This window comes from Podarcis melisellensis (assembly GCF_964234715.1).
Source record: "Podarcis melisellensis genome assembly, chromosome: 16".
Taxonomy (NCBI): Eukaryota; Metazoa; Chordata; class Lepidosauria; order Squamata; family Lacertidae; genus Podarcis; species Podarcis melisellensis.
This window is the reverse complement of record NC_138533.1, coordinates 34,288,464-34,314,542: the sequence shown is the minus strand read 5'-3', so window position 1 is coordinate 34,314,542 and position 26,079 is coordinate 34,288,464. Positions and strand designations below refer to the sequence as shown.

Below are 26,079 nucleotides of genomic sequence, written 5' to 3'. Positions count from 1 at the left end.
ATGCCACTGCCCATGGAGCAGTGCAAGGTGCTTGTTTGAATGAGTGTTTACTTTATGCAACAGCATAACTCTGATATTAGTCTTCTGATTCTCCATAAAGCTGACACAGAGTCCTTGGATTATAAATAGGGCCAAGGATGCTAGCCTGGCAATTTCTGGCAACGTCTTTAATGTATCACATTTCATGGCAAGTTGTACCATCTTACAAGGAGCATGGATTTTCTTTTTACTTTGCTACCGCGCACAGAGACGCAGTGCATCTGCCATTATCCTTTCAGCTTAGTTCCGCACATAATTTAAAAAGAGAGTGAGTGAGAGGGAAGGAAGGCCTAGGGTCTCATAGAGCGGTGTAGGAGTTAATGCAGAAGGACAGGGACCCATAATGACAAGGTCTAAATATGCAGCCAGCTATGCTGATCCTTCGTGCACACATACAATAGTAATACAAAGCATAGCACCCAATTTGTTAGGGTCTGCTGACAGTCATAGTATAAAGCTGCCTCCTTTATGTTCATGTGGAATGAACAATAGTAAAACTTGAAAACTCTTGTTATTGCTTCATTCACTAGCCAGAGCAAGGGGAACCCACCAAAGTAATCTGGATGATATTGCCAGAACTCTTGAAGTTCACTCAGCTTTTCCCGGTGGGACCCAGTGTGGTGTAGTGGTTAAGAGCGGTAGTCTTGTAATCTGGTGAACCGGGTTCGCGTCTCTGCTCCTCCACATGCAGCTGCTGGGTGACCTTGGGCCAGTCACACTTCTCTGAAATCTCTCAGCCCCACTCACCTCAATGAGTGTTTGTTGTGGGGGAGGAAGGGAAAGGAGAATGTTAGCAGCTTTGAGACTCCTTAGGGTAGTGATAAAGCGGGATATCAAATCCAAACTCTTCTTGGTAGGAATTTTTCCACTTGGCAATTTGGCAATTTGGTTTTCGCCTACCTAGTAGCAATTGTCACAACTTTTGTGAGGTTAGGCATTTGGTAAGCCTTTGTTTGATGGAGGGCAGGTTGTAGCCTCACCTCTCCCTCCTCAGTATGGGTATCCTGTTAAAGGGATCCAGGGTGTGAATCCTGTCTGATGCCTGGACGTGGGCTGGGGCCATGTCACAGCCCAACGGGGACCTCTCAGGGTGCCCCTATTCGATGTAAGTCACAGGGTGCACCCTATTGGTGGTTTATCCATATGTGGATTCCCTGCAGATGGGCAGGAATGAAAATATAGCCTGGCTTCACCCCAATGCCTAAGCCAAACGGCTCACATCTGTAACCAATCACGTTGTGGCCTATTTCAACCCATAAACTAAAATACCGTATTTTTCGCCCCATAGGGCTCACCAGCCCATAAGGCGCACCTAGTTTTTTTGGGGGGAAATAAAAATATATATATTTCCCCCCCCCAGGTGTGGGGCTGGGGCGGGGGAAGCCCGAGCTTCCCCGACCCCAGTCCCCAGAACAGGCTGCTCTCCGCAAGCCATGGGAGCCCTCCCACGGCTTGCGGAGAGCTACCCAAAGCCCGGGCGCGACTGCTCAGCGCACCCTGGCTTCAGGATACAGGCAGCTCTGCGCAAGCTGTGGGAGGGCTGCCGCAGCTTGTGCAGAGCTACCCAAAGCCCGGGCGTGACTGCTCAGCGCGCCCGGGCTTCGGGATAGATGCAGTTCTGTGCAAGCCGTGGGAAGGCTGCCGCAGCTTGTGCAGAGCTACCTGAAGCCCAGGCACGACTGCTCAACGAGCCCGGGCTTCGGGGTGCAGGCAGCAGTGCGCAAGCCGTGGGAGCCCCGCGGGAACTCCCGCGGGCTCCCAAGGCTTGCTGATAGCTTCCTGAAGCCTGGAGAGCGAGAAGGGTCAGTGCGCACCAATCCCTCTCACTCTCCAAGCTTCAGCGAAAGCCTGCATTCGCCCCATAGGACGCACACACATTTCCCCTTCATTTTTAGAGGGGAAAAGTGCGTCCTATAGGGTGAAAAATACTGTACTTTTGTCTGGGTCTCTATTGTTCTCCTGGGAACTTTGGCGCTAGGGTGCCTTGACACGCAATACATCATCACTCCTGCTGTAAAGAAAAGTCCCAGAGCTGTGCTTCTCTGAGTCCCCACCCCCACATCACTGTTCTAAAAAAGTAAAAATGAAATGTAGCATCATTTATCTTTCCTTACCCCCATTTCCTCTGCACATCCAAGTTTGCCTTGTGTCATGTATGGAAATTGCATTCCTTTATTATCATGCTTGAATTGCCTTAAACATTAGGCCATATATCTGCCAGAGTTGGTTCCTAGTTCTGGAGATCCACAGTTCCTACTTTCACAAGTGACTCCACATTCTCACTGGAGCAGCTCCAGGGGGCTCTTCTCTATGGGCCCCCTATTAAGGTGTAGGTCAATGATGGCCAAACTTGGCCCTCCAGCTGTTTTGGGATGACAATTCCCATCATCCCTAGCTAACAGGACCAGTGATCAGGGATGATGGGAATTGTATCTGCCGGTGCCTGGAAGACTGGCACATCCCTCTGAGACGGGCAAGAATTCCAACATGCATTCCCTTTTGCAATTCTTTGTTCACTCTACTACAGACACATTTGTTCCAAGCTTCTTCAGAACTAGCAACTTTGTGTCTTATCCCTTTCTTCTTCAGGAACCTCTGGAAAACCTGTAAGAGAAAAATTGGCTTCTCATCTGTGCAAAGACAATCTATGTCAGCATCATGCATATTTTTAACTTTGTCACAAAACTCTTTAAACCTTTCTAAGGCTTCTTTCGGTCTCTCCAAAAGATAAATCCAGACAAAACCTGTAAAAGAATCAACACATATTAGGTAATACTTTGCATTGCCTCTAGATGGTGCTAAAGGACCAATCACATCAGCATACACCCGCTGAAATGCCCTGTTGACCCTCGAGGTGACCTGCTTGGTGTTCTTCCTGGCTACACCTGTAAAAGAGATCATGTTAGAATCACAAGATTTACATTTCATGTAATCACTTTGATCAAAAGTCAACAAATACAGTCCATCTTTCTCTTTGGCAGAAAGATACAACTCTCCATCTTTGTAGATCTCGCAGTTCTGATCATCATAGGACAGTTTTAGTCCCTTCTTGGCAATCTGCAAAACGCTGAGCAGATTAAACTTCAACTCTGGAACCAAATAAACATTGCTTATAGTCAAGTTCAGACTTTTAAGATACACAGTTCCAATTCCGGTCGCTTCCAGCTTATGACCGTTGGCTAGTTGCACAGCGAAGCTTTGCTTCTCAAACGTAGAAAATAGTCCTCTGTGTCCTGTCTTGTGAACTGTGGCTCCAGTGTCTAGGACAAAGAAGTTTCCCACCTCTGGTGTGGCTTTTAGCGACATCAAAGCTTTTGCAGTCTTTGCCTTTGGCTTGGTGTGACCTTTGTCTGACGCCTCAGACTTTGTGGAGCTCGCCTTGGCTCCTCTGTTCTTACGTGGCTTCTTGCAGTACCGCTGAAGATGCCCAATCTGGTCACAATTGTAACATCGGACAACGTTTAAAGCTACAGCGTCTTCTCCAGTAGCAACAGCAGTAGGGGCGTTAGAACTCCGTTCTTTGCTCCCCCTGTCCTTCACTTCCAGGGCGGAAAGTCTGTCATGTTCACAAAGAACCACGGCAAAGACCCTCTCCGACGTTAGATCCGCTGCTGGGAGAGACCCAAGCTGACTGGCAACTGTTTTGTAAGTCCGATTCAGGCTGTTGATCACCATGAAGCAAAACACTTCCTCCTGCAGACGGAAGTTACGTTCCACCATCTGTTGACGCAGAAATTTCATTTCCGTCAGGTGCGCTTGAACATCTCCATCAGGCGCAAGCCTCAGGTTGGTCAGCTTCTCAAAATACAGCAACGCTGAAGAACCTGCATCTCTCTGATGTGTCCTTCTCAGCGTGTCCCAAACATCTTTCGCGTGCAGTAAATCTTGTATGTGGATCAACTGCGAATCTGACATGCACAGAATTATAGCAGTTCTGGCCTTCACATCCTGTGACTCCCAAGCACGCGTTGGTGCTGCTGGAATGGGGTTTTCAATCACCCCAAACAGTCTCTGATTCTGCAGCAGGGCCTTCATCTTAATAGACCAAGATGCATAATTGTCACTGGTCAAAAGGGGCGGAGAAGGCAAAGCTCCCTTCTTTGCATCCATCTTGAGTCCTTGCATTGACTCTCAAACACAAGCCTCTAAAATCCAATAGCTGGCTTGTTTACACTCTGTGCCACCTGGCAGCTCTAACACTGGCTGCGTTGGAAATTTCAAAGAGCTCTTCAGACTCTGAAGACAAAACATTCCATTTTAACTTTCACTTCTCCTCTCTGAGGCATGGCCTTCACTGAAGGGCGTCGCTTAGCAACAGTGCATTCCATCCCTTGGACAGGATTAACCACAGGAATGTTTGGAATGCGGTTTCTCTTTTGACTGGAGCTGTTTTTATCAAACCTTGCTCCCTCGAAGCAGAGAATAAATCAATCTGCATTCACTCCTAAGCCCGAAAATCTCATACCTGGGCTCCGTTGCTTGGCTTTCAGATTCTTCTGGTCAGCTTCTGGCTGCAGAGAATCAGCCTTCTCACCTCAGGCTTCCATGGAGGCCACTCCTTGATGCAGAGGTCGATGAAAACAGCAACCGGCGTCTGCTACCACTTGTTGGTATTCTTGCCCGTCTCAGAGGGATGTGCCAGTCTTCCAGGCACCGGCAGATATTCCTTGTGACCTCCCGGCTGCGCCGCTCTGCTGATAAGCAGCCGAGGTCTCGGCGATTCTTCCCAGACTGTGAGAAAAACACACCGTTCTTCCTCTCTCCCCTTTGGTGTCCCCAGGGAGGGGAAAGAAGCAGACAGAAATCTATTTACATCTTTTATTCCTGTCTTTTTACTTCAGTACAGAGAAAACATGTCTGCACTCATCAGCAGTTAGAATAAACTCCACCCATGTACATCCTGTACAGATCATATGACAAACCCACTGAGCTAACATCCGGTGCTCAGTACAGAATGGACTGCCCCTTTGTTCCCATGGCAACAGTCACAAACTTCCTGTTTGGCTTTCCAGCCACAAGCAGCAGACTTGGCTGCTATAGCCTTTGCTTGCTGCCGCATTGCTGCTTTAGAATAACAGTTTGGCCATCACTGATGTAGCTCCTTGGCAGATGTTTGAGCGTGCAGCCTTTGCTGCTGCCCTGAACCTCACAGTTCACAGGATGCTTCTCTTTAATAATAGGCAGGGGCAAACTGAGTACCAGTTTCTCTCTCTTTCTGAAAATCTACTTAACATGACTGACCGCCTTCCAACTTCCACCAGATGGTGGGGATTTGACCTTTAATTCCCTAACAGTGAACAGAGTCCCCTGCTCTGTTTTCCTGGGTGACAAAAGCAGGCGAAGATGAATGCCTTCCTCGCTCTCTCTTCCTGCCTCTACTGAAAGCATCATTCAGAGAAAGAAAACACCCTCTTCCCAACAAAGCATCAATGTTTTGGAACATGGTGGCTTACAAGAACTTAAGAGGAGCTCTACCGAATCAGTCTTACTTTTCAAAGGACAGCCCTCTGTTTGAAGGTCTATTCAGTGAACATTCCTCTGTTTGAAGCTGTCCTCTGTTTGAAGATCTGTCCAGACCAAACCTGGTTTAAAGATAAAGAACTTTGAGAAAGGAGATCAGAGGCCTTGGAGTGGCCTGCCAACAGTGAGATAGAGCAGACACTTAGGTCAAATGGTCACTGTCTCCCCCATCTGGGTGAGATGTGTTGCATTCTTACTCAATGTACAATAAACCACATTGAGGTCCTTCCGATAATCAAGCAGTACAGTGGTACCTCAGGTTACATACGCTTCAGGTTACATATGCTTCAGGTTACAGCCTCCATTAACCCAGAAATAGTGCTTCAGGTTAAGAACTTTGCTTCAGGATGAGAACAGAAATCGTGCTCCGGCGGCGCAGCAGCAGCAGCAGGAGGCCCCATTAGCTAAAGTGGTGCTTCAGGTTAAGAACAGTTTCAGGTTAAGTACGGACCTCCGGAACGAATTAAGTACTTAACCCGAGGTACCACTGTATATAAATTGTATGAAATAATAAATAAGTAAATAATCCTTTCTAAATTTCCATCTATATATAAGAAGAAAAGAAGAAATCTGATGGATCAGGTCAAAGGCTCGCCTAGTCTGATCATCGAAAAATTGATGCTTTTGAATTATGGTGCTGCAGGAGACTCTTGAGAGTCCCATGGACTGCAAGAAGATCAAATGCATCCATTCTTAAGGAAATTAGCCCTGAGTGCTCACTGGAAGGACAGATCCTGAAGCTGAGGCTCCAATACTTTGGCCACCTCATGAGAAGAGAAAAGACCCTGATGTTGGGAAAGATGGAGGGCACAAGGAGAAGGGGACAACAGAGGACGAGATGGTTGGACAGTGTTCTCGAAGCTACAAACATGAGTCTGACCAAACTGCGGGAGACAGTGGAAGACAGAAGTGCCTGGCGTGCTCTGGTCCATGGGGTCACGAAGAGTCGGACACGACTAAAGGACTAAACAACAACAACAAAGTCCAATATTCTGTTTTTACAGTAGAAAAACAGAAGAAGAAACCCAAAAGTGAGGTCTGAGCATAACAGTGCTTTTCCTGCCTGCAGTTTCTAGCATTCTGCTTCCAACACTGATGGTAGAACAAAGCCTTCAGGGCTAGTAGATGCTTATGACCTTATCTTCTAATCTTATATGAATTTGTCTACTTCTCTTCATCCATATTGGTGTCCTTCACTGACTTCCAATTGTTTAAGAGAAGTAACAAAAATCTCACCCATTCCCAAATAAAGTTGTCAGAATCTCTGTCTGGTAGGAACTCAGGTGTCGATTTGTACTTATATATGTGGCTCCCTAAATAATGCATTTTAATGCATGTTTTACCATACTAGTCTGGATGCCTCGGTTGGTTACAGTGTGGTGCTGCAGGTTTGTTCTTCGTATAGGATAGCTGTATTTCAGGGGGTTGGACTAGATGATCCTCAGGGTCCCTCCCAACTCTACAAGCCTGTGATTCTATAAGCATTTTCTAGTACATCATTTGACCGGACAACTGCATTACAAAATTCAGAGAAGTGTGAATTTTGAATGCCTTTCAGTTTGCCTCTTGTTTCAAAAAGTGCAAATTAGGTAGGTTCACCTTCAAATGTGTGCTGGATCAAATTTCTTCCCCATTTCTATATATGGTTCCTCGTTCCCCCAAATCTCTATGATTCTAGATCCTTCTGCAACATGCAATAGTGGTCCTGGAAAGACCTTGGGTGGTAATCCTGATACATGAATAGAGGGGTTATGAGGATTTTCATCTGTGAAATACTGCCGAGTATGCCTCTTGATAGAATTCTCCTAGGCAATCGTCACAGCTAAAGCTGAGCTGTGCTAATATTTGTTGAACAAATCCTAAATAAGGGACAGTCAGCTAAAAACATATTGGTCAAGGTACTGGGTTTGATAAGCTGCTCCGGGAAAACTTCCACCTTTCCTCGACTCTTTATATAACCTTGGTTTATAGGCCTGAGCAGCATCTCTAACTCAGCAGATGGAATGGCTGAAGTGGTGGAGGTCAGCCACCTCCAGAAGGATTAGTTACAAACACATCCAGCAAATAAAATTGATTTGTAAGTTATGGGCCACGTTCCTGTTTGCGATAGAGTTGGCGTCCCTGGAGTGGTGAAATTTCTTTCTAATAGATGTTGGGCAGGCAGGTGTTCTCGCTTGCTATCTGATATTGAAAGGACTAAAAGGGGAGCATTAAATAAAGGAAGGGAAGAAGGAGGAATGGAGCAGACAGTTTTGAATGCCACTTTGAAATGCCCTAGAAAACAACCTATATGCCCTGGCAGAATTCCAGAGGGCTTTGCTAGCACTAAACAAGATGACCATTGCATTGCATCATTAAAAAAAAAAAATGATTGCTGATTATTTGGTTTGGCTTCTTTGATTGTTTTGTTTTGTTTTTTTGAATGCTCAGCCTCTGTTTGGCATTTTACCACCACCACCACCACCATCATCATTAGGCCAGATTTACATTCGTGCCCAGCAGTGCAAGACGTTCTCCTGCATGGAGTCTTCCCTCAACCCCCTTGTGACTATTCCATAGGGATGGAATTGGTCACATGGTGAGGATTGTAGGAAGCTGCCTTATACTGAATCAGACCTTTGGTCTATCTAGCTCACTACTATATACAGTGTAGACAATAAGCTAAAGTGTAGACTTGACTGACAGCAGACCAGTAGGACTGGTCTTTCCCAGTCCTACTTGGAGATGTCAAGATTTGAACCACCTATACCATTGTGCCAGAGACTGGCACCATATTTGGTCCTTGAAGTGCCCCAACCAATCTGGGCTGTGGTGGAGTTGCTAGGCACCAGCAGCTAATGGCTCATGGACCAGCAATGATCCACAGACCACCACTGACCTAAGCACCTATCTTCTCCCCATCCATCTGCAGAGGTACTTCTGCAGGTGCCCAAATGTTAAGTCCGCCGGGACCACATAACACCAGTCCTGAGAGATCTGCATTGGCTCCCAGTACGTTTCCGAGCACAATTCAAAGTGTTGGTGCTGACCTTTAAAGCCCTAAACGGCCTCGGTCCTGTATACCGTTCAGCCCGGACACTGAGGTCCAGCACCGAGGGCCTTCTGGCGGCTCCCTCATTGCAAGAAGTGAGGTTACAGGGAACCAGACAGAGGGCCTTCTTGGTTGTGGCGCCCGCCCTGTGGAACGCCCTCCCTTCATATGTGAAGGAAATAAGCAGCTATCTTCTTTTTAAAAGACATCTGAAGGCAGCCCTGTTTAGGGAAGTTTTTAATATTTAATGCTCTATTTTTTAAAACACTTGATTGGAAGCTGCCCAGAGTGGCTGGGGAAACTCAGCCAGATGGGCGGGGCATAAATAAATTATTATTATACAACCTCCTTGACCAAGGTGTCCTTTTGATTATGTTATATATGTTTCTAGCATTTTTTAATTAAAAATTACGAATTATGAACAACTGTCCTCGGTGCTCACCGAATCTCTTTTCTATTCCTAGCTGAGCATTCAGAATTTATTTGTAGAGTGATATTTCAGTCAAGGGCAACATAATTTCTAATCTATACAAAGAATCTCATCCAGTTTTTCTTCTGTGACCCAGATTTCTCTATTCCACTGAAAGGAAGAGCCCTGTGCAGTTTTGTAGTGTCTCCTTTTGAATCAAGCACAAAATGATTTGTTTGCTAAGGGGGTGCTGTGAGAACTAAGCCTCCTTAGATCTCGGTTATTTAATTTAAAAGATTTCCCCCATTTTTGTTCTTGCGCCTTGAATCATATTATGCGGGTACCCTTACATTCAGACTTTTGGTTTCTAGAGTTAGCTGAAACATCAAATAGCAGAGTCTGGTCTTATGTTCATAAGGTTTCCAGTATGCACAGTATGAACAGACTGGAGGGCCCTTGGTGGGTGGATGCTCCTACCAGGATGAATTGAATGGCTCTTTTAGTCCATTTGAAGACCCATTCCAGACATTATCTGAGTTAACATGGTTGCTACCTCTCCATAATTTCACTCCAAAGCTCTCCAATGATTTTATGACGGTGGGTGGGGTCATGGCTTTAGGTGAAAACTTGGTGGCAGCTGCATACCTTCAAACAGATCCATACTTTCAAGCTGTTCATGTTTAGTGTTTGATCTCTGGCTCTGATAAAACAATGTCACTGTAAGAAAGTCTTCTAGTCTCTTGTATTCCTCCCCCCTCCCAGCTCATCATATTGCATGTTTCTGTCATGGAATTCTACTCAATATTGAAGCAGAGCAGATTCCAATGTATAGTTAGCAGAGTAAAAACTTAAAACACATTGCAGGATTCCCCTCCCCCCCCCCAAAAAAAATAGATCAGAGGCAATTGTATTTCATCCAGTAGACCTTTACTGCTACTGAAGGCAAATGAGCATAATGGTCAAAATTCCAATACATTCAAGATTGGCACTGTCCATAAGAAATCCAGTCGCAGTAGACTTAACTTAAACTTACAATAACTTATAATAAGTCTAAACCTTAACACCAAGCATACTATGTACAGAACACCACACCAGAAGGAAAGGGGGATAGAAAGTGAAAGTGAAACCCAGGATCCTTCTGGCCTTACTTTTATAGTTAGCATGACCTTGACAGAAAGAGCTAACAGAACCAGTTTAGGCCAGCTGTACTCAGCTTCTCTGAAGGAATAACCCAAACATCATGAACCTTCTGCTTGTTTCTTTCGCACAGAGAAGCTTCTGGAAGCTTCCAGAGCCCTCTTGAATTAAGGAGAATAGTAAAGATCTCTAGACATCACATCAATACTTTCTGCACTAAGAAATGCAAACTGACAGTTTCGTCCCCTAAAGCAATCTTGTTACCTACCTCCTTTCCTTCTTCTGACCCATCCAATTGTCTTACGTAAAGTCAGAGGTGGGTGGCATCTTCCCTCCATCCCAGAATCCCCCAGGTCATGTGCTAAGGAATCTTCAAGTGCATAGGAACATAGGAAACTGCCTTATTCAGAATCAAACTATTGGCTGGCCTAGCTCAGTTATGTCTTCTCCAGGGGTGGGGAACCTTAGGCCTGGGGGACCAGAAGCAACCCGCCTGGCTTCTCTGACTGGCCCTCGGAACTCTCTCAAAGCCACGCCAGCTCATTGGCCCTACTTGGCACTCAAAGTATTTTTGCCTGGCTAAAATGTTTCCTTGAACTCTTCTGATACCTCTTGCTTTCGTGGATGGAACAGGGTGTGTGTAGAAACTAGCCTACTGTAGAAAGGTGAAATGGTCATTGGTTGCTCACTTCTCATTTGCCTTTCTTCGTCACCCACCACTGGCCTGTAGCTCCTAGAAGGTTGCCTGGGCAGGAATATCCAAGTTATACATTTCATCTAAGCTGCATTCTCGTTGTAACTTAGAGATGTGCACGATCCTATTGTGAAAAGTTGCCACTCTTGTGGAAAACCATTGGATTCTGCCACCATAGATGAGGTGGCAGGACTCAACTGACCTCCCAACAGCTGAGTCACTGTAAGCTACAATGACTCAGCTGTCAGGAGGTTAGGTGAGTGTCGGCGCCCCATCACCCTGTCTGCTGGTGGCTTCTGTTCTTGTTGTCCTTTGCATGTTACACCTACACAAAGAGTAGCCAGTTTTCTCACCCGCAGTGAGGGGAAAGAAGCCATGCATCAAACCAGCTAGGAAATCCACAAGCTTATAGAATGTTTGCAGTAGAATTGATGAGACCCAGTTTCCACAATAATTTGTCAGTCAGTTAAGTACAGTGCTTTCGATAGCTGACGAGTAATTGCATGACAAGCACGGAAACAGGGTACTTTGATATAAGGCAGGCTAATGTCCCCCCATAAAATGACTCCTTTCTGAAAGTGGTATTGATTTACTTCCTCCTATGTTCTGTGAGCATAAATATGTCCTCCTTAGAGTGTCATGGTGTTGATCAAAAGCCAGCGTGGCTAATCCTTCAAACATCAGTTGCTTCTCTTTTCACATTTAGTCCAGGGAGCACAAGGTGATCTAAGATGTTATACAGAGACTCTTAAGATATGCCACAGGGCCACAGCCTCAGAAGAGGGTGTTGACTTTTGGAACGTATTCTCTTGAATGTTCATCTGACTTGTCTTACTTTAGTTAAATATATTTTAATATGTAACTTTGTGTGTGTGTGTGTGTGTGTGTGTGTGGTCTGTAACTTCAGCATATTCTTTTTCTTCTTCTTTGGCAATCACTAGTAGCTGAGTAAGATTGTCTTCTATAAACACAGTTTAAACAATGAGTCTGTAAGTGACTGTGGAGGCCAATTCTGGACCCACACGTCCTTCCACAGTGGGGACATTGGTTCCTGGGCGGGAGTTGATCACGATGTGGATTTGCCAAGCGTGCCTTCCTCTTAGCATGGTTCTCCCTTGTGTTCTGAGTTCGAGGTTCTTCAAAGTCCACTTTAGCATAGACACACACACACACACACACAAATATATATATATATATATGGTTGGTTTCATTTATATTTTGATTTTAAGAAACAAACTTGCTTTGACTTGTGACTTACTGTACTGACAATTCTAAGGCATATTTTATATTCTTTGTAAGACACTTTGAGGTTTCATTTATAATCAAGTGGCCTACAAATTACATTAAAAAATACGAAGAGTAGGTCTCTGGCTCTCTTTTAGTTGGAGAGCTGTCAGCTGCTCCAAGGCGAACACACATCTAGCATGAAAAATGGCAGCTGTACATATAGACCTTCTTTTGATTATTGTGACTTGCCCATGTTGTTGTGACATGCCAGCATGCCTCCAGTGGCAGCTAGTGATGAAAAGTGGCAGGAAGGGGAAGATATCGGTAGATTTGATGAGACTAGAAATTCTGAAGAGGAGGAAGGAGTTGGAGATGTAGCTCCTGTTTTCAGAAGCAGCAGTGGATTTTAGCATAGCATCTAGATTAGCTTTCAAGATTTATCAACCAACTTGGCCTGGAGGGCCCTGTTTGTGGTGCTGGCACTGGAGGTTGTCTGGCTGGCAGTGACAGGGCCTTCTCGGTGGCGGCTCCCCATTCATGAAATGCCCTTTCTAGTGAGGTTTCTCTTTCCCCCTCATTATTAACTTTTAGGAGGAATTTGTAAAATACCCCTGTTTACCCAGGCATTTGATAACTGAGAGCTACTATTCTTGGCAACCCTGAAATTATTTCCTTCAAGAGTAGGTGATATTTTAAACTCTGTTTTAGATACCGTATTTTTTGCACCATAACACTCACTTTTTTCCCCCTAGAAAGTAAGGGGAAATGTCTGTGCGTGTTATGGAGGAAATGCCTACGGGTGGCATGCCTACGGATTTTCCTCCTCTAAAAACTATGTGCGTGTTATGGTCGGGTGCGTGTTATAGAGCGAAAAATACGGGTATTTTAATTAAATTATTTTTATTTTATTTTATTACTGACGTGTTTTCTGCTCTGGGCATCTTGAGGAGGAAGGCCAGGAGATAAATAAAATAACAGAAAAGGGGAAATGAGAAGTAGTAAGATTAGTAGCAGTAATGGGCAGGAGTTCTGAAGGATAGGTAAAGGTAAAGGTCCCCCTGCCCGTACGGGCCAGTCTTGCCAGACTCTGGGGTTGTGTGCCCATCTCACTTAAGAGGCCAGGGGCCAGCGCTGTCCGAAGATACTTCCGGGTCACGTGGCCAGCGTGACATTGCTGCTCTGGCAAGCCAGAGCTGCACACAGAAACGCCGTTTACCTTCCCGCTAGAAAGCGGTCCCTATTTATCTACTTGCACCCGGAGGTGCTTTCAAACTGCTAGGTTGGCAGGCGCTGGGACCGAGCAACGGGAGCGCACCCCGCGGTGGGGATTCGAACCGCCGACCTTTCGATCGGCAAGCCCTAGGCGCTGAGGCTTTTACCCACAGCGCCACCCGCATCCCTGAAGGATAGGTACTGCTATGCTAAAGCCTGATTCTTATATCATGTGGACTTCCTGGTAAGATGGATCTGCTGGAGACCTTGTCCGGCAAAATATGGTGATCAATAGAGCGTCCCATACTTGTACCAGACTGGCATGGGTGATGTTCCTTTTCCCCTTGACATGGTGGTATCTATATATATAATACATGTTGTTATTATATTTCAAAATCTTCATTGTGTTGAAATCCCCACTCTCCCTCTTTATCTTACAGGTTGACGGCCAAAGCAGTTGCTGTCTTGTTGCCTATCTTGGGAAGCTCGTGGATTTTAGGTGTTCTGGCGGTCAATGCGCATGCATTGGTGTTCCAGTACATGTTTGCAATATTCAACTCCTTGCAGGTAGGTTCATAGCCCAGTTAAGGGGCTAAGTGTTCTGCAGTGCAGCAAGACAAAACCTCCCGGGGTGTGAGGTGAGGCAAGGCGGGACAAGGAGTTCAGGCGGAGGGTGAGGCAGGGCAGAGTTCAAGCTGTGCTGTGAGGAACACAGAGTTTGGAAGTTGGTCTAGAAAGGAGCCATTATATCAGTGTTTCTCAACCTTGGGTCCCCAGCTCCTGGTTGCTGGACTACAAATCCTATCATCCCTAGCTAGCAGGACCAGTGGTCAGGGATGATGGGAGTTGTAGTCCATCAATAGCTGAAGACCCGAGTTTGAGAAACATGGCATTATAGAGCAGTAGCAACAGGAGCAGCCTGCTTGTTAACACCATCTGTGCTGCAAGAGGCACCTCTAAGGCTTCTCCAGCTGTTTCCTACTGAGATGGAATCAGAGAGCCCCAGGTCTTCTGCAATGGAGCCCTCTGAGTAAGAGAATGGCAGCAACATGTCCTCAGGCTGAGGGGACACTAGCTTCACAGGCTTATCTGAGAACACTTCTGGTACTGCTGCTGCTGCATGCCCTTACCCTCCTGCTCCACAGTCCTCACTCTCATCCCCCAAAGATGAGGAATCTGACTTCAGCATCATGGCACTAAGAAGCCTGCAAGATAAAGGTTATATGAAACATTCTATATACAGATTGTGTGCAGCATCTTGCCTCTCTGTTCACCCCGCTTCCTCTGACCTTTCACGGCCTCTGTACATCACTCACAACTAACAGTAACACCGGGGCCTCTGGAGCAATGTCGTCGTTTGCTATCTTAGGCACTAAATATGAGGTGAACCAGGCAGTCAGAGTATTAGGTTGGCCAAGGTTGTGCTACTGTCCATGCTCATTGCTGTTGGGTATTGTTGCTAGAAGGCATAGATTTTTCTCTCTTAGAAAATGGAGCAGCTTACAGGGATTTTGCAGAATTCTGATGAAAACAAAACCAGGAGGAGAAATTGTTGGTGTTTGCTTATTTGTTGCATGTCCAGAACGGAAGGCAAACCAGGGAATACAAAACAGTGTTTGTTGCTGCAGTTGTTTTCATTCCACAAAGGATATGTGATTGATTGCACACACATATCCTTTGCATTGCATTTCCTTTGCATTGAAATAAATGGGGTGGGATAACGTAATGACAATGTGTGTCCTTGGCATTTGCTGTTCTTTTGTATGCTGCTCCTTGTTTGTGAAGGGCAATGACCTCTTATCTTACCTTCTTGGACCATTCTCTTGACTTAGCCATATTTCTAACATGCAACCAAATTTGACACTCAGCTAGCCCCCAGCCAGTTCAGGTATTTCATGTGTTCCAGCTCAAGCACATCTGGTGCAACAAATGAAGCCCTTGATTAGTTGCATCATGTGTGCTTGAGACAACACCTGTTGTATTTGTGCTGTTGTGAGTGGTTCTACTTAGTGGGTTGAATAATAGTGAGACTAAGTTGCAATTTCGCTGAATTTGGGGAAACCACTTAAAGCATCTGTTGTGTCAAGCTATTTCAATTGTTTTTGTTTAATTTGCTCATTGCAAACAGCCAAAAGTCCGTAAATGTTAATAATAAACCTGATTTGCAGTGGGGGGTTGAATAATTTTGATTGCAACTGTATGTGACAGACTTCACTTGAAAGTTGACTTGTCAACTGGCATTCCAAAAGGCTACCGCTGGTCAATGACTGCCATTATTATTCCCTGAAATTTTAGGATTAAGGACAATCTAACTAAAGGGACGCAGGTGGTGCTGTGGATTAAACCACAGAGCTGAGGACTTGCCGATCAGAAGGTCAGCGGTTCGAATCCCTGCGACGGGCTGAGCTGCCGTTGCTCGGTCCCTGCTCCTGCCAACCTAGCAGTTTGAAAGCACATCAAAGTGCAAGTAGATAAATAGGTACTGCTCCAGTGGGAAGGTAAATGGCATTTCCGTGCGCTTCTCTGGTTCGCCAGAAGTGGCTTAGTCATGCTGCTCACATGACCCGGAAGCTGTACGCTGGCTCCCTCGGCCAATAAAGCGAGATGAGCACCGCAACCCCAGAGTCAGTCACGACTGGACCTAATGGTCAGTGGTCCCTTTACGTTTAACTAAATAATATCTTGATTGGATATGGGCATTGTCAGTGGAAGCCTAGAGTAGAAGGTGATACCCCACATTCCTCTTTCAGGGCTGGAAGGCAGAGTGGCAATTGCTACAACAGGACTGGCCTCTGCCTCCAGAAAGAGTATGTTCCCCAGAGTGTTGCAGCTGTAGCTGCGACATGTCATAAAGAGGGGCACTATTAGTACAGCCTTTGCCAAGCTGCTGCCCCTCCAGATGTTTTGGACTATGACCTCCATCAGCCCAAGCCAGTGCAGTGCTGGGACTGATGGAAATCGCAGTCGAAAACATATGGAGGGCAAAAGCTTGCCAAATGCTGCATCAGGGTCTCCATGCTACTGACCTTGAAAGAGATTCTCAGAGCATCTAGAGGCTGTTTTTTCTGGTCCCCAACAAACACCTTGATGAGAAGGTCACATTTTCCCTCTGGAGCCATTTAGATTCAACAGGAGTTGCTCAAACAATCCTTTGTAAAATCCTAACCTCTTTCTTTTTATTTTACTGTTTTAGGGGTTCTTCATCTTCCTATTTCACTGCCTCCTGAACTCAGAGGTATGTTTCCATGTAGGAGAACCTTTGGCAGTAAAAACCAATGGCCCAGCAATGCTGGGATTATTATATATGTTTTGTGTGAATGTATTTATTTAGTGAAGCAATACGATGATTTAAAATCCAGTTGTAAATCAGCCGCAGTGTTAGGAGAATGGCGCCATTTAATTATGTTTCTCTGGGGAGTGGGCCTTTTATTCCCCTTGGTGAATGTGTATTATATATATTTAGCTGCTGTCTTCCATAGTTTATGGCATATTCACAAAAGCTAAGAGACTAGGCTGCAGTCAAGGACAGCCACTGAAACCTTTGATTGCCGGTTGATGCTACAGGACAGTTGGTCATGTCCTATAAAGCCCTATATGCCTTGGGCACAGGCTGCCCGAAAGATCGTCTCTCCCTGAAAAAACTTCCCTGGATGTTAAGATCTTTGGATGAGCATCCTCTCTTAGTTCCAGAAACATTAGAGGCATAGTTGGTGGTGATATGAGAGAGAGACTTTTCTGCAGCTGCTCCCAGACTGTGAAATTTCCTTCCAAGAGCAGTTAAATTGGTTCCCTCCGGCAGCCTAAGACCTTCCTGTCCAGACAGGCCTTTCTGAAACTAAGGTGCAGCAATGCTGACCTATGGGCTGCTGTTGGGAAATCTGTACTTTAATGCTGGTGCTAAATGTGTTTTGATGTACTTGTGTACCATTGTTTTTAACTGGATCGCTTTTATGACTTTGTATTTTACAATCTTTTTAAATTTGGTAAGCCACCGTGAATACCAGCTTTGGAGAAAGGTGACACACAGTGGTATCTCGGGTTAAGTACTTAATTTGTTCCGGAGGTCTGTACTTAACCTAAAACTGTTCTTAACCTGAAGCACCACTTTAGCTAATGGGGCCTCCCGCTCAGGGACGCGGACTTATAAAAAATATTGGGGGGGCCCGGGAAAGCTCATGAATAATAAATAAGCTCATGAATATGCAAATAAAGTGGCGCCGCCTCCTCGTGAGCGAATAGGGGAGAGCACGCTGCGCCTATTAATCAGCTCCAAAGGAAATTGGGTGGAGCTTTTGCTCGGGAGGGAGGGCAGGAGGCATGCAGCCCGCCCCTCCCTGTGCATTTTGGGCTGGGGGAGGGGCGGCGATGGCGCTCTGCTGGAGGGGCGCCGGAGATTATTGGGGGGGCGGAGCCCCCCAAACGAATTTTTGAGGGGGCTCGGGCCCCCTCAAGCCCCATGGAGTCGGCGCCTATGCTCCCGCTGCCGCCGCGCCACCGGAGCATGATTTCTGCTCTCAACCTGAAGCAAAGTTCTTAACCTGAAGCACTATTTCTGGGTTAGCGGAGTCTGTAACCTGAGGCATATGTAACCTGAAGCGTATGTAACCCGAGGTACCACTGTATGAATACATTAAATAGATGGGGAGAGGGGGTGTCCCAAAGACATTTTGCTGCCTGAGAGAAATGACAAGGTTGCACCACACCACCAACTGGAATGGCAGTTGAATTTTGAACCCTGGTCACAGGACTGTGTCCTCCACCACACTTGAGGGCAATGGGCTGGCTTAACAATCACAGCTCCATGTGGCACTCGTAGCTTTGTTATCCAGCAGAGAGGAATAGCGGGATAGAGCAGGCAGTTCAGGAGCACGGGGGCTACCACAGCTGCCCCACACCTCCAGCACCTGCCACCTGAAGTAGCCACCTCAGCTGTTAGAATGGGAAACCATTTTCCAGTCCAAGGACCATTCTCTCCTTTGGGCCACATTCTGAGGGCTACATTTCAGTGGTGGGCTAGGCCAGAGTGGGAAGCGGGTGCAAAAACCAATGCAAATTCTGTCCTTGTAGATTACATTCTACACACACTCACTATGGCCCCTTTCCACCCCCCCCCCATGTTTTGCCTCTGTTCTGCCCTCATCTGGGTCCTAAAGGATCCACATATCAGCAATTGAGCATCAATTGGGCGCCTGCAAAATGATCACCGCCTGCAGTTGTTCCTGTAAACAATAATCCATCATAGAGATGCATATTTGTTTATTTTGACTCTGAATTGAAGCTGTTGTCAAATACATCTCATTGTGTCTTCTAGACTTTGTATTACATGTGCTCTACGTGACCCTCATACCCAATGAGTAAAATGCTTTTTACAGGAGTAGGAGAGTTAAGCAAACTAATAATTTAAGGGTGGGAAGGAACCCTTCTCAGTTGTTAAGAAATTCTGACAGGAACAAGTAAGTTCTATTGCAGCATTCAGACTTGATGACATCAGGCTGAAATTCCATTTCTTCCTGACTTTTACAAGCAATAACATAAGGGCTGGATGGGAAAGTGTTCTGTAAAAAAGGAGCTATTTTGATTGCCTCAGGAGCTGGCTGTGCTGGGCTTATAGATGGCATTTCATCTTTCCCCGTTAGATTTTTGTAGTTTGCCATAGAAACATGGGAGGGTGAGAGACAGTAATTGACAGGGGAAATAAATAATGGCTTCAGCTATTATTGCAAGGAGGGGGAAAACTATGGGCCATATCCAACATTCTCTGCCCACTAGTGCCCTCGCACTAGTGAATTGCAGAGTTTAAAGGTTGCACAACAAAGGCAGAAGCTTGATGCACAACCATATTTGATAATGTGTTTCCTCTTGCGCAGCAGCTGATTCTTCTGCAACTGCTCATTCTTGTTGCACAATTTGCTGCTCAACGATCTTTGGTAACATGCTTTTGTTTTCACTTGTGGAACAGCAGTGCGCCAGCACATCAAGCATACAGTTAAAGACTTTAACTGATTGCTACATTGGAAACAAACCTTAATACTTATTTGTGGTGAAGAAAGCATGTACCTCTAAGGCTAATAAAGGGAGCCCACCAGTCCATTGGCCTTCCTGGTCAAGCTTAAAATTGTAGGCACCAACTCACATCTCCTTCCTATGCAGATGGACCCCAAAGGGCTGGCGAGGAGAAAAGCAGACTACCGTATTTTTCGCCCTATAAGACGCACCAGACCACAAGATGCACCTAGTTTTTGGAGGAGGAAAACAAGAAAAAAAATATTCTGAATCTCAGAAGCCAGAACAGCAAGAGGGATCGCTGCACAGTGAAAGCAGCAATCCCTCTTGCTGTTCTGGCTTCTGGGATAGCTGGGCAGCCTGCATTCGCTCCATAAGACGCACACACATTTCCCTTTACTTTTTAGGAGGGGAAAAGTGAGTCTTATAGAGCAAAAAATACGGTATCCTGCAAACACCCATCTTCAAGCACCATCACCTAACCTTCCCCTCACTTGCCTTTCCTGCTCCAGAGAAGGAGAGTGTGGAGACAGAAGATTTGTGTGGAGAGGGGTGGTTTTAGGATTGAATCTTTCTGTTTTGTCTTTCTTCTCCCTGCCAAGGTTAGAGCTGCCTTTAAACACAAAACCAAGGTGTGGTCGCTCACCAGCAGTTCGATCCGCAACATCAATGTGAAACCTTTCAACTCGGACATTGTAAGTATATTCCTAGAATTCCTAAGGCTTCGTTATCCTACTGGACAGATGATTTGCCCAAACGATTCTTTCCACTGCACAATGGCACATATGCAACTGAAAAAATAGCTGTGTTTGTCTTGTTATGTTGTTTGGTGAATACATAGCGCTATTAGTACCACGGCAGATGTGCACATGGTTGTGGAAAGGTTCCCTTGCAAACAGGAGACTCGAGAACCACTGGACCTTCTTGTTAATCAATTGTTTGCCTTAGTTCTGCCCTAAATTCCATATCTCTTTGCTCAGACAAGACTGCTTTTTGGGAATCAGAAAGGGGAACTTTTATAGAGCCTAGATAAAACTTGCAGGTATGTTTAATGTTGTTTATTAACTACTCTCTTTGATGATGTGAGTTCTGAGACAGGGATGGGGAACCTGTGGCCCCCTAGAGGTTGTTGGACTCCAACTCCCATCAGCACCAGCTGCCATGACCAGTGGACAGGGATGATGGGAACTGCAGTCCAGCAACATCTAGGCATGGGTTGCTGCCTGAGGGAAAACCAGTGGGTTCAAGTTTACTTCTCTGGGAGTCAGCGGTAGTTTGCTTGAAGCAGGAAACGTTCTTACACAATTTTCTTCCTTTCTCTCCCTCCTTCCCGCTCCAGATAACTGGGAACAGGCCAGGAACAACCCCCACTAAACTCAACACTTGGGACAAGAGTACCAATTCAGCAAACAAGATTGATCTCTCAGCAGTTTGACGGCAAGCCCTAACGACCCTCCTCTCTGATATCCAAACCATATCCTCAGGATCTTCGACATGCTGCCTGCCTGTCCAGTATTTTCTCAGAATCTGTGCCAGTAGAAACCACTCCTTTAACCACCACCTGCTAAATTGGGGAGATAATTTCCCATGCTGCATTGGGATTAAGTCAGTCCTTCCAGCTTCTGTTAGCATTGCATACTGCCTGCCACTCGTCCATTAGGAATAGCTATGGAATAGCTAGTGACAAAATACACTGGATGGTCTTGTAAACAGCAGCAGAGACACTAAGTGTGGGGAAATGGATTGCACTCCCTCAGTAATGGGACTTCGGACGTTTAATGGCACCTCAGGAACGATGATCATGACATGCTTTTCTGCCTTGCAAAGCAAATGTGTGTTTTTGTGTGTAGCATTATTAAAACCACGCCATTCCTGTCTAGCGCTACAACCCCAATTTGCATTAAATAACATGAGCAGTCCAATTACCCAGGAGAAGATTTGCCAGAGAACACCCAGCCAACAGACATTTCACCTGGAAGTGGCATGGAAGTCAAAGCCAGAAGGGGAAATAGAGTCAGGATCAACCAATGTATCACGTGGCACTTTGGCCTTGGGACCAACAACGATGGCAGATGTTGAGTGTGCATGGCCTATACATCTGTTTGGGCTTTGCCACGGTAAGTTCCAATGACTGTTTTGTTCACCTGCAGGGTTATTTTATTGGAGTGCTGTCTGCACCAGCCAAAACACCCTTTGGTATGAGTCAGGTGCCTGCAGTCTTTCAGATGAGAATCAACGACTGTCTGCTGAATAGATTTTGCGGACAGAATTAACCTGTATGCTTTTGGGAATCATAACAGAGCTGACTCTTGGGTTTATCTGTCTTCTTTGCCCGGCAGCATCGGATGCTGAATGCCAAACAGGAGACCCTCTCTCCACAAAGAAATGCAAAACAAAACGAAAACGCTTTCATACAAACCAGCAACAACAAGAAGAAAAATTACTGTGAAGTCGTCAGCCGGAATGCAGCTGGGATTGTGTTATTATCCACAGATGTTGTTATTTTATTTTATTTCATCTCCTGACAAACCTTTAGTCTTTCCAGCAGTGCAGTGATGCAATGTCTTTTGAAGGGGAAAGCAACACCTGTTTTAATTCTACAAATGTATTTTTTTCCCTTTATTGGCTTTGCTACTCGTGTTTATTTTCTGATACAGTTCCAGGAATTGCATAGACCTCAGTTCAAGCCACCTTTGCAGCCGTAAGGGCTGGCAGGTGGCTTTCTTAAACAGGCCAGCATAAGGCGTTCTCACCGCCATTGCCCGCTTGCCCAGCACTGCTTCCTTGCAGTGAGAGGTGGCTGGGAAAGTGCCTACATCGTTGCCACAACAGCTAGAAATGCCGTTTAAGCTCAGGGCTTATCCACAATTGCCTTTCCAGGCACAGTCCACACATTAAAATTCTGTGCCTGGGTATCTTTTGTTGTGGTGGTTCCAGAGCTCTCCCTGCAGAAAACCACTCTTTAAAGCTGAATCAGACCAAACAGCAATCTGTGGACAACCCAAATTGTTGTGCTTCTGCTTTAAAGAGTGGGTTTTTGCAAAAAAAGCCTGGGAAAAGTGGAGCAAAAGAGAAGTGTGGGTAAGTGCTCAGTAAATAATAATAATTTTTAAAAAATCAATTATATTAATGTCAATTCATCCCCCTGCTCCCAAGTTTAAACTGAACTGCATTGGTGGTGGTGCAGGCCTTCTCCTGGCTGCTTTGCCCAGAATGCCTCGACTTAAGGAAGATTCCCCTTGGATCATTCTCAGAGTGAGGAATAACAGGAGAAGGGTGGAGAAACCACCAGCGGGGCAGAGCTGCAGCTTTCAGCTTTTTTCGTTTTTGCTCTTCATGCCTGCAACATGGGAGGGGGCAGAGGTGATCTTGATTCAAGTGTAGGATCTCATCAGATCCAGAGGACGGGGGGCATGTCTTATTTATTTATTTATGTCATAAGCCTTTATACACCACGTGACTGTAAAACAAAACGAACAAACCCTCCAAGTGGTTTGCAGAAAGGATAAAACAATAAAATCATTGGCAAAAAAACAATTGAAACATTCTTTTGAGCTGGAGAGAGAATGGCAACCCAAGCAGAGCAGAACAGGATCAGGCAACCAATGGAGCGAGCTGCTTGACATAGCTGCTTCATTCTGCCTCCTGATTGGTCTGGCCCTGAGTATTATTATTTTTTTAAAAATGAACGGGGGATGCTTGAGACTAGAGTTCAGCGGTAGAGCATCTGCTTTGCATGCAGAAGGTCTCAGCTTCAGTCCCTGGCATCTCCCTCTATGGCAGGGAAAGGCTCCCATCTGAAACCTTGGAGAGCGGTTGCCATTCTATGTAGATGATATTTACCCAGACTGGCAACTAGAAAACACTGAGATAATTGGCTTGAATGGGTATAAGCCTGTCTACCTGTGAATCACACAGCTATGGAAGAACTTTAGGTGCACTCCCATCTGGTAAAGGATGGTGGTGAGCAGGGCCAACCTATCCATGAGTCAAGGTGAAGTGACCACTTCAGGCAGTGGGATCCACAGGGGCAACAGATCTGGCCTCCAAGGAATGCACTGCCCACTGCTTCTGCCGCGGTGGCAGTGATGGCTGTGGTGCGCTCCTTGGAGGTTCAATCTGCTGCCTTCTTGACAGCCCATCCCTAATTCTGCTGCTACAATGACCTCTTGATGAATAGGAGGTGCTGCTGGACTCTTCCACCCCAGAGGAGAAATGGCTGGGGTTTCCCCCAGGGCTCTGCATCTGCCTGGTTGTTCCTGAGCCCAGACAAAAAAGCAATCTAATCCAGTGATATAATAATAATAATAATAATAATAATAATAATAATAATAATAATAATAATAAATAATAATAATACAGTCATACTTTGGGTTGAAGTAGATTCTGGATGAATATTTTCAGGTTGCACTCCACGGCGACCTGGAAGTAACAGAGTGCATTACTTCCAGGTTTCGCCACTCACGCATGCGCAGATGCTCAAAATGATGACCCGCGCATGCGCAGAAGCAGCGAAACATGACCCGCGCATGCACAGACGCGCAGTCATGTCTTACATTCACTTCAGGATGCGAATGGGGCTCCAGAACAGATCCCGTTCGCATCCACAGGTACCACTGTAATAATAATAATATCCATACTACTAATTAAAATATCCATACACTGCCCATCTGGTGGGTTGCCCCAGCCTCTCTGGCTGGCTTCCAACATATATAAAACACTGAACATTTAAAACTTCCCTAAACAGGGCTGCCTTCATAGGTCTTCTTAAAGTTCTTTATCTCTTTGACATCTGATGGGAGGGCGTTCCACAGGGTTGGCGCCACTTCCGAGAAGGTGTTCTGCCTGGTTATCGCAGTGAGGGAACCATGAGAACCACATCAGAACGATGAGAGTGGAGATAATCTTTCAAGTCCATAATGTTGCAGGCATGATGTGCTGTGGTTGGCTCTGAAAAGGAAGGGAAAGCGGATATTTTGCAGAAGAGTGGAGTGGGGGAGGAATCTGCAAGCCAGTGCAATGGTCCTGGGCTCCCAACAATGGGAAATTGTGGCTGTTACGTCTGTACCAGTTTATGCCTGTTTTATTTATGACCGCATGGTGAAGTTAAGTAACTCAATTTCCATGCTTTGCATGTACATATTTAACAACACCTTTTTTAAATGTGTGGTGGTTTTTGGAGCTAGAAAACACTGTATTATGAACTGTTTCTTTGAAACTCATTTTTAAAAATCCTCTTTTCTTTGATCAGACACACTTTCTGATCAGACACACAGGGTAGTGTGTATGTGTGCATGTCGTGGAGGCTGGGCCATTAGGGCAAATAGGAGCCCATCCCCACCAACATTATTCCCCTCCTGCCTGTCTTCTCACTTAGAACCACTGCCTGTTAGCTTCTTCCTCCTTCATTTGTGTTGTCCTTGCAGAGAGGAGAATGGAGACAAAACTAGAATTAGTTGACTGCGCCTTTGATGGGTTCTAACCACACCTGCCATTGACTCTGGCTCTGCCTTCCTCCTTACCAATCCCAATGGGCACCAGCCACCTTTGTGGGCACATAAGCACTGAAAATGAGTAAGCCATAAATGTTGCTTTTGCATCCTTTTCTGTTCTTCATGCTCGACCTTGTGCATTTTCTCACTGCTTTGCAGAGTGCAATAAATGTACCAAAGAAGGAACACTCTAACAAATCTCTTCTTCCTCCTCTTCTTCTTCCACAGCCCTTTTCTAAAGTATGAAAGTCTTGCCATTTATTTATGGGCTCTATAATGTGGCTTTTGTGATACGTCTTCAAGACAGCGCTGTGTTGTCAACAATCTGGAACCTTAATTGAATGAGATGTGAGTTAAAAATAGATTATGTAGCAGCAATGATGACTTTGCCTCTAAAGTAATAAAATGGTTGATATGACTGCTCCCCCTGCTGCCTCTCAAAATGAAAAAACAACAACAACAACCAACTTTCAATTTCTTAATAAAGATGAATGTGAGCTTGCTCATTTTTTCTCCCTGTCATTGTAGATTATAAGAGCATGGCAGGGGTTGGGGGGTGTTGTAGCGCTGTGAATATCAACACTTGGGACAGGAAGCAAAGGATTCAGCCACTAGGGACCAAATAAGAGTTTTAGTACAAGGTGCAGCCCAGGTAATCTGAACATCTATACCCCTTTTCATTCTCTTCTGGGCAAATCTTGGGGGCAGGAGGACAGGCACATGACAGTGGTGCAATGAAGCCAGAAGTAAAAGTGGGCACAACAATGGAATGCAAATTTTACCCTTTTACAATACAGTGGTACCTTGGGTTAAGTATTTAATTCATTCCGGAGGTCCGTTCTTAACCTGAAACTGTTCTTAACCTGAAGCACCACTTTAGCTAATGGGGCCTCCCACTGCTGCCGTGCCACTGGAGCACAATTTCTGTTTTCATCCTGAAGCAAATTTCTTAACCCAAGGTACTATTTCTGGGTTAACGGAGTCTGTAACTTGAAGTGAATGTAACCTGAAGCATATGTAACCCGAGGTACCACTGTAGACTAGTTTCTACATGCACTAGTCTCACAACCTTCTCTTTCCTCCATCAGGGGCTACACCAAAGTTAGCTTAGCTGCCTTGAGTGCATGAATGAAAGGTATGATGTAGACACTGGGTTTTTCAGTGGATGAGCTGAACCCATACTGCCCCCTATCTTGCCAGAAGAAGCCATAGCACTGCCAATGTGCAACTATATGCATCATGTTGTTATCAAATTCATAAATATGGAACCAGGTCCTTACTGAGTACAAGACCAACAATATGATGCTGATTTTGG

At 45.5% G+C, this 26,079-nt stretch overlaps 1 protein-coding gene across 2 annotated transcripts in view; it reads left to right on the top strand.

The window, feature by feature from the left end:
- ADGRD1 (adhesion G protein-coupled receptor D1) overlaps positions 1-22,949 on the top strand; it is a 262,582-nt gene extending 239,633 nt beyond the window's left edge. For both annotated transcript variants that reach the window (XM_081893300.1, XM_081893301.1), the window contains 4 exons: positions 13,710-13,836; positions 16,463-16,504; positions 19,875-19,967; positions 20,612-22,949. In XM_081893300.1, coding sequence (XP_081749426.1) covers positions 13,710-13,836; positions 16,463-16,504; positions 19,875-19,967; positions 20,612-20,707 — 358 coding nt within the window. In that variant the 3' untranslated portion in view covers positions 20,708-22,949. The remainder of the gene's footprint in view (positions 1-13,709; positions 13,837-16,462; positions 16,505-19,874; positions 19,968-20,611) is intronic.
- The last annotated feature ends 3,130 nt before the right edge of the window (positions 22,950-26,079 follow it).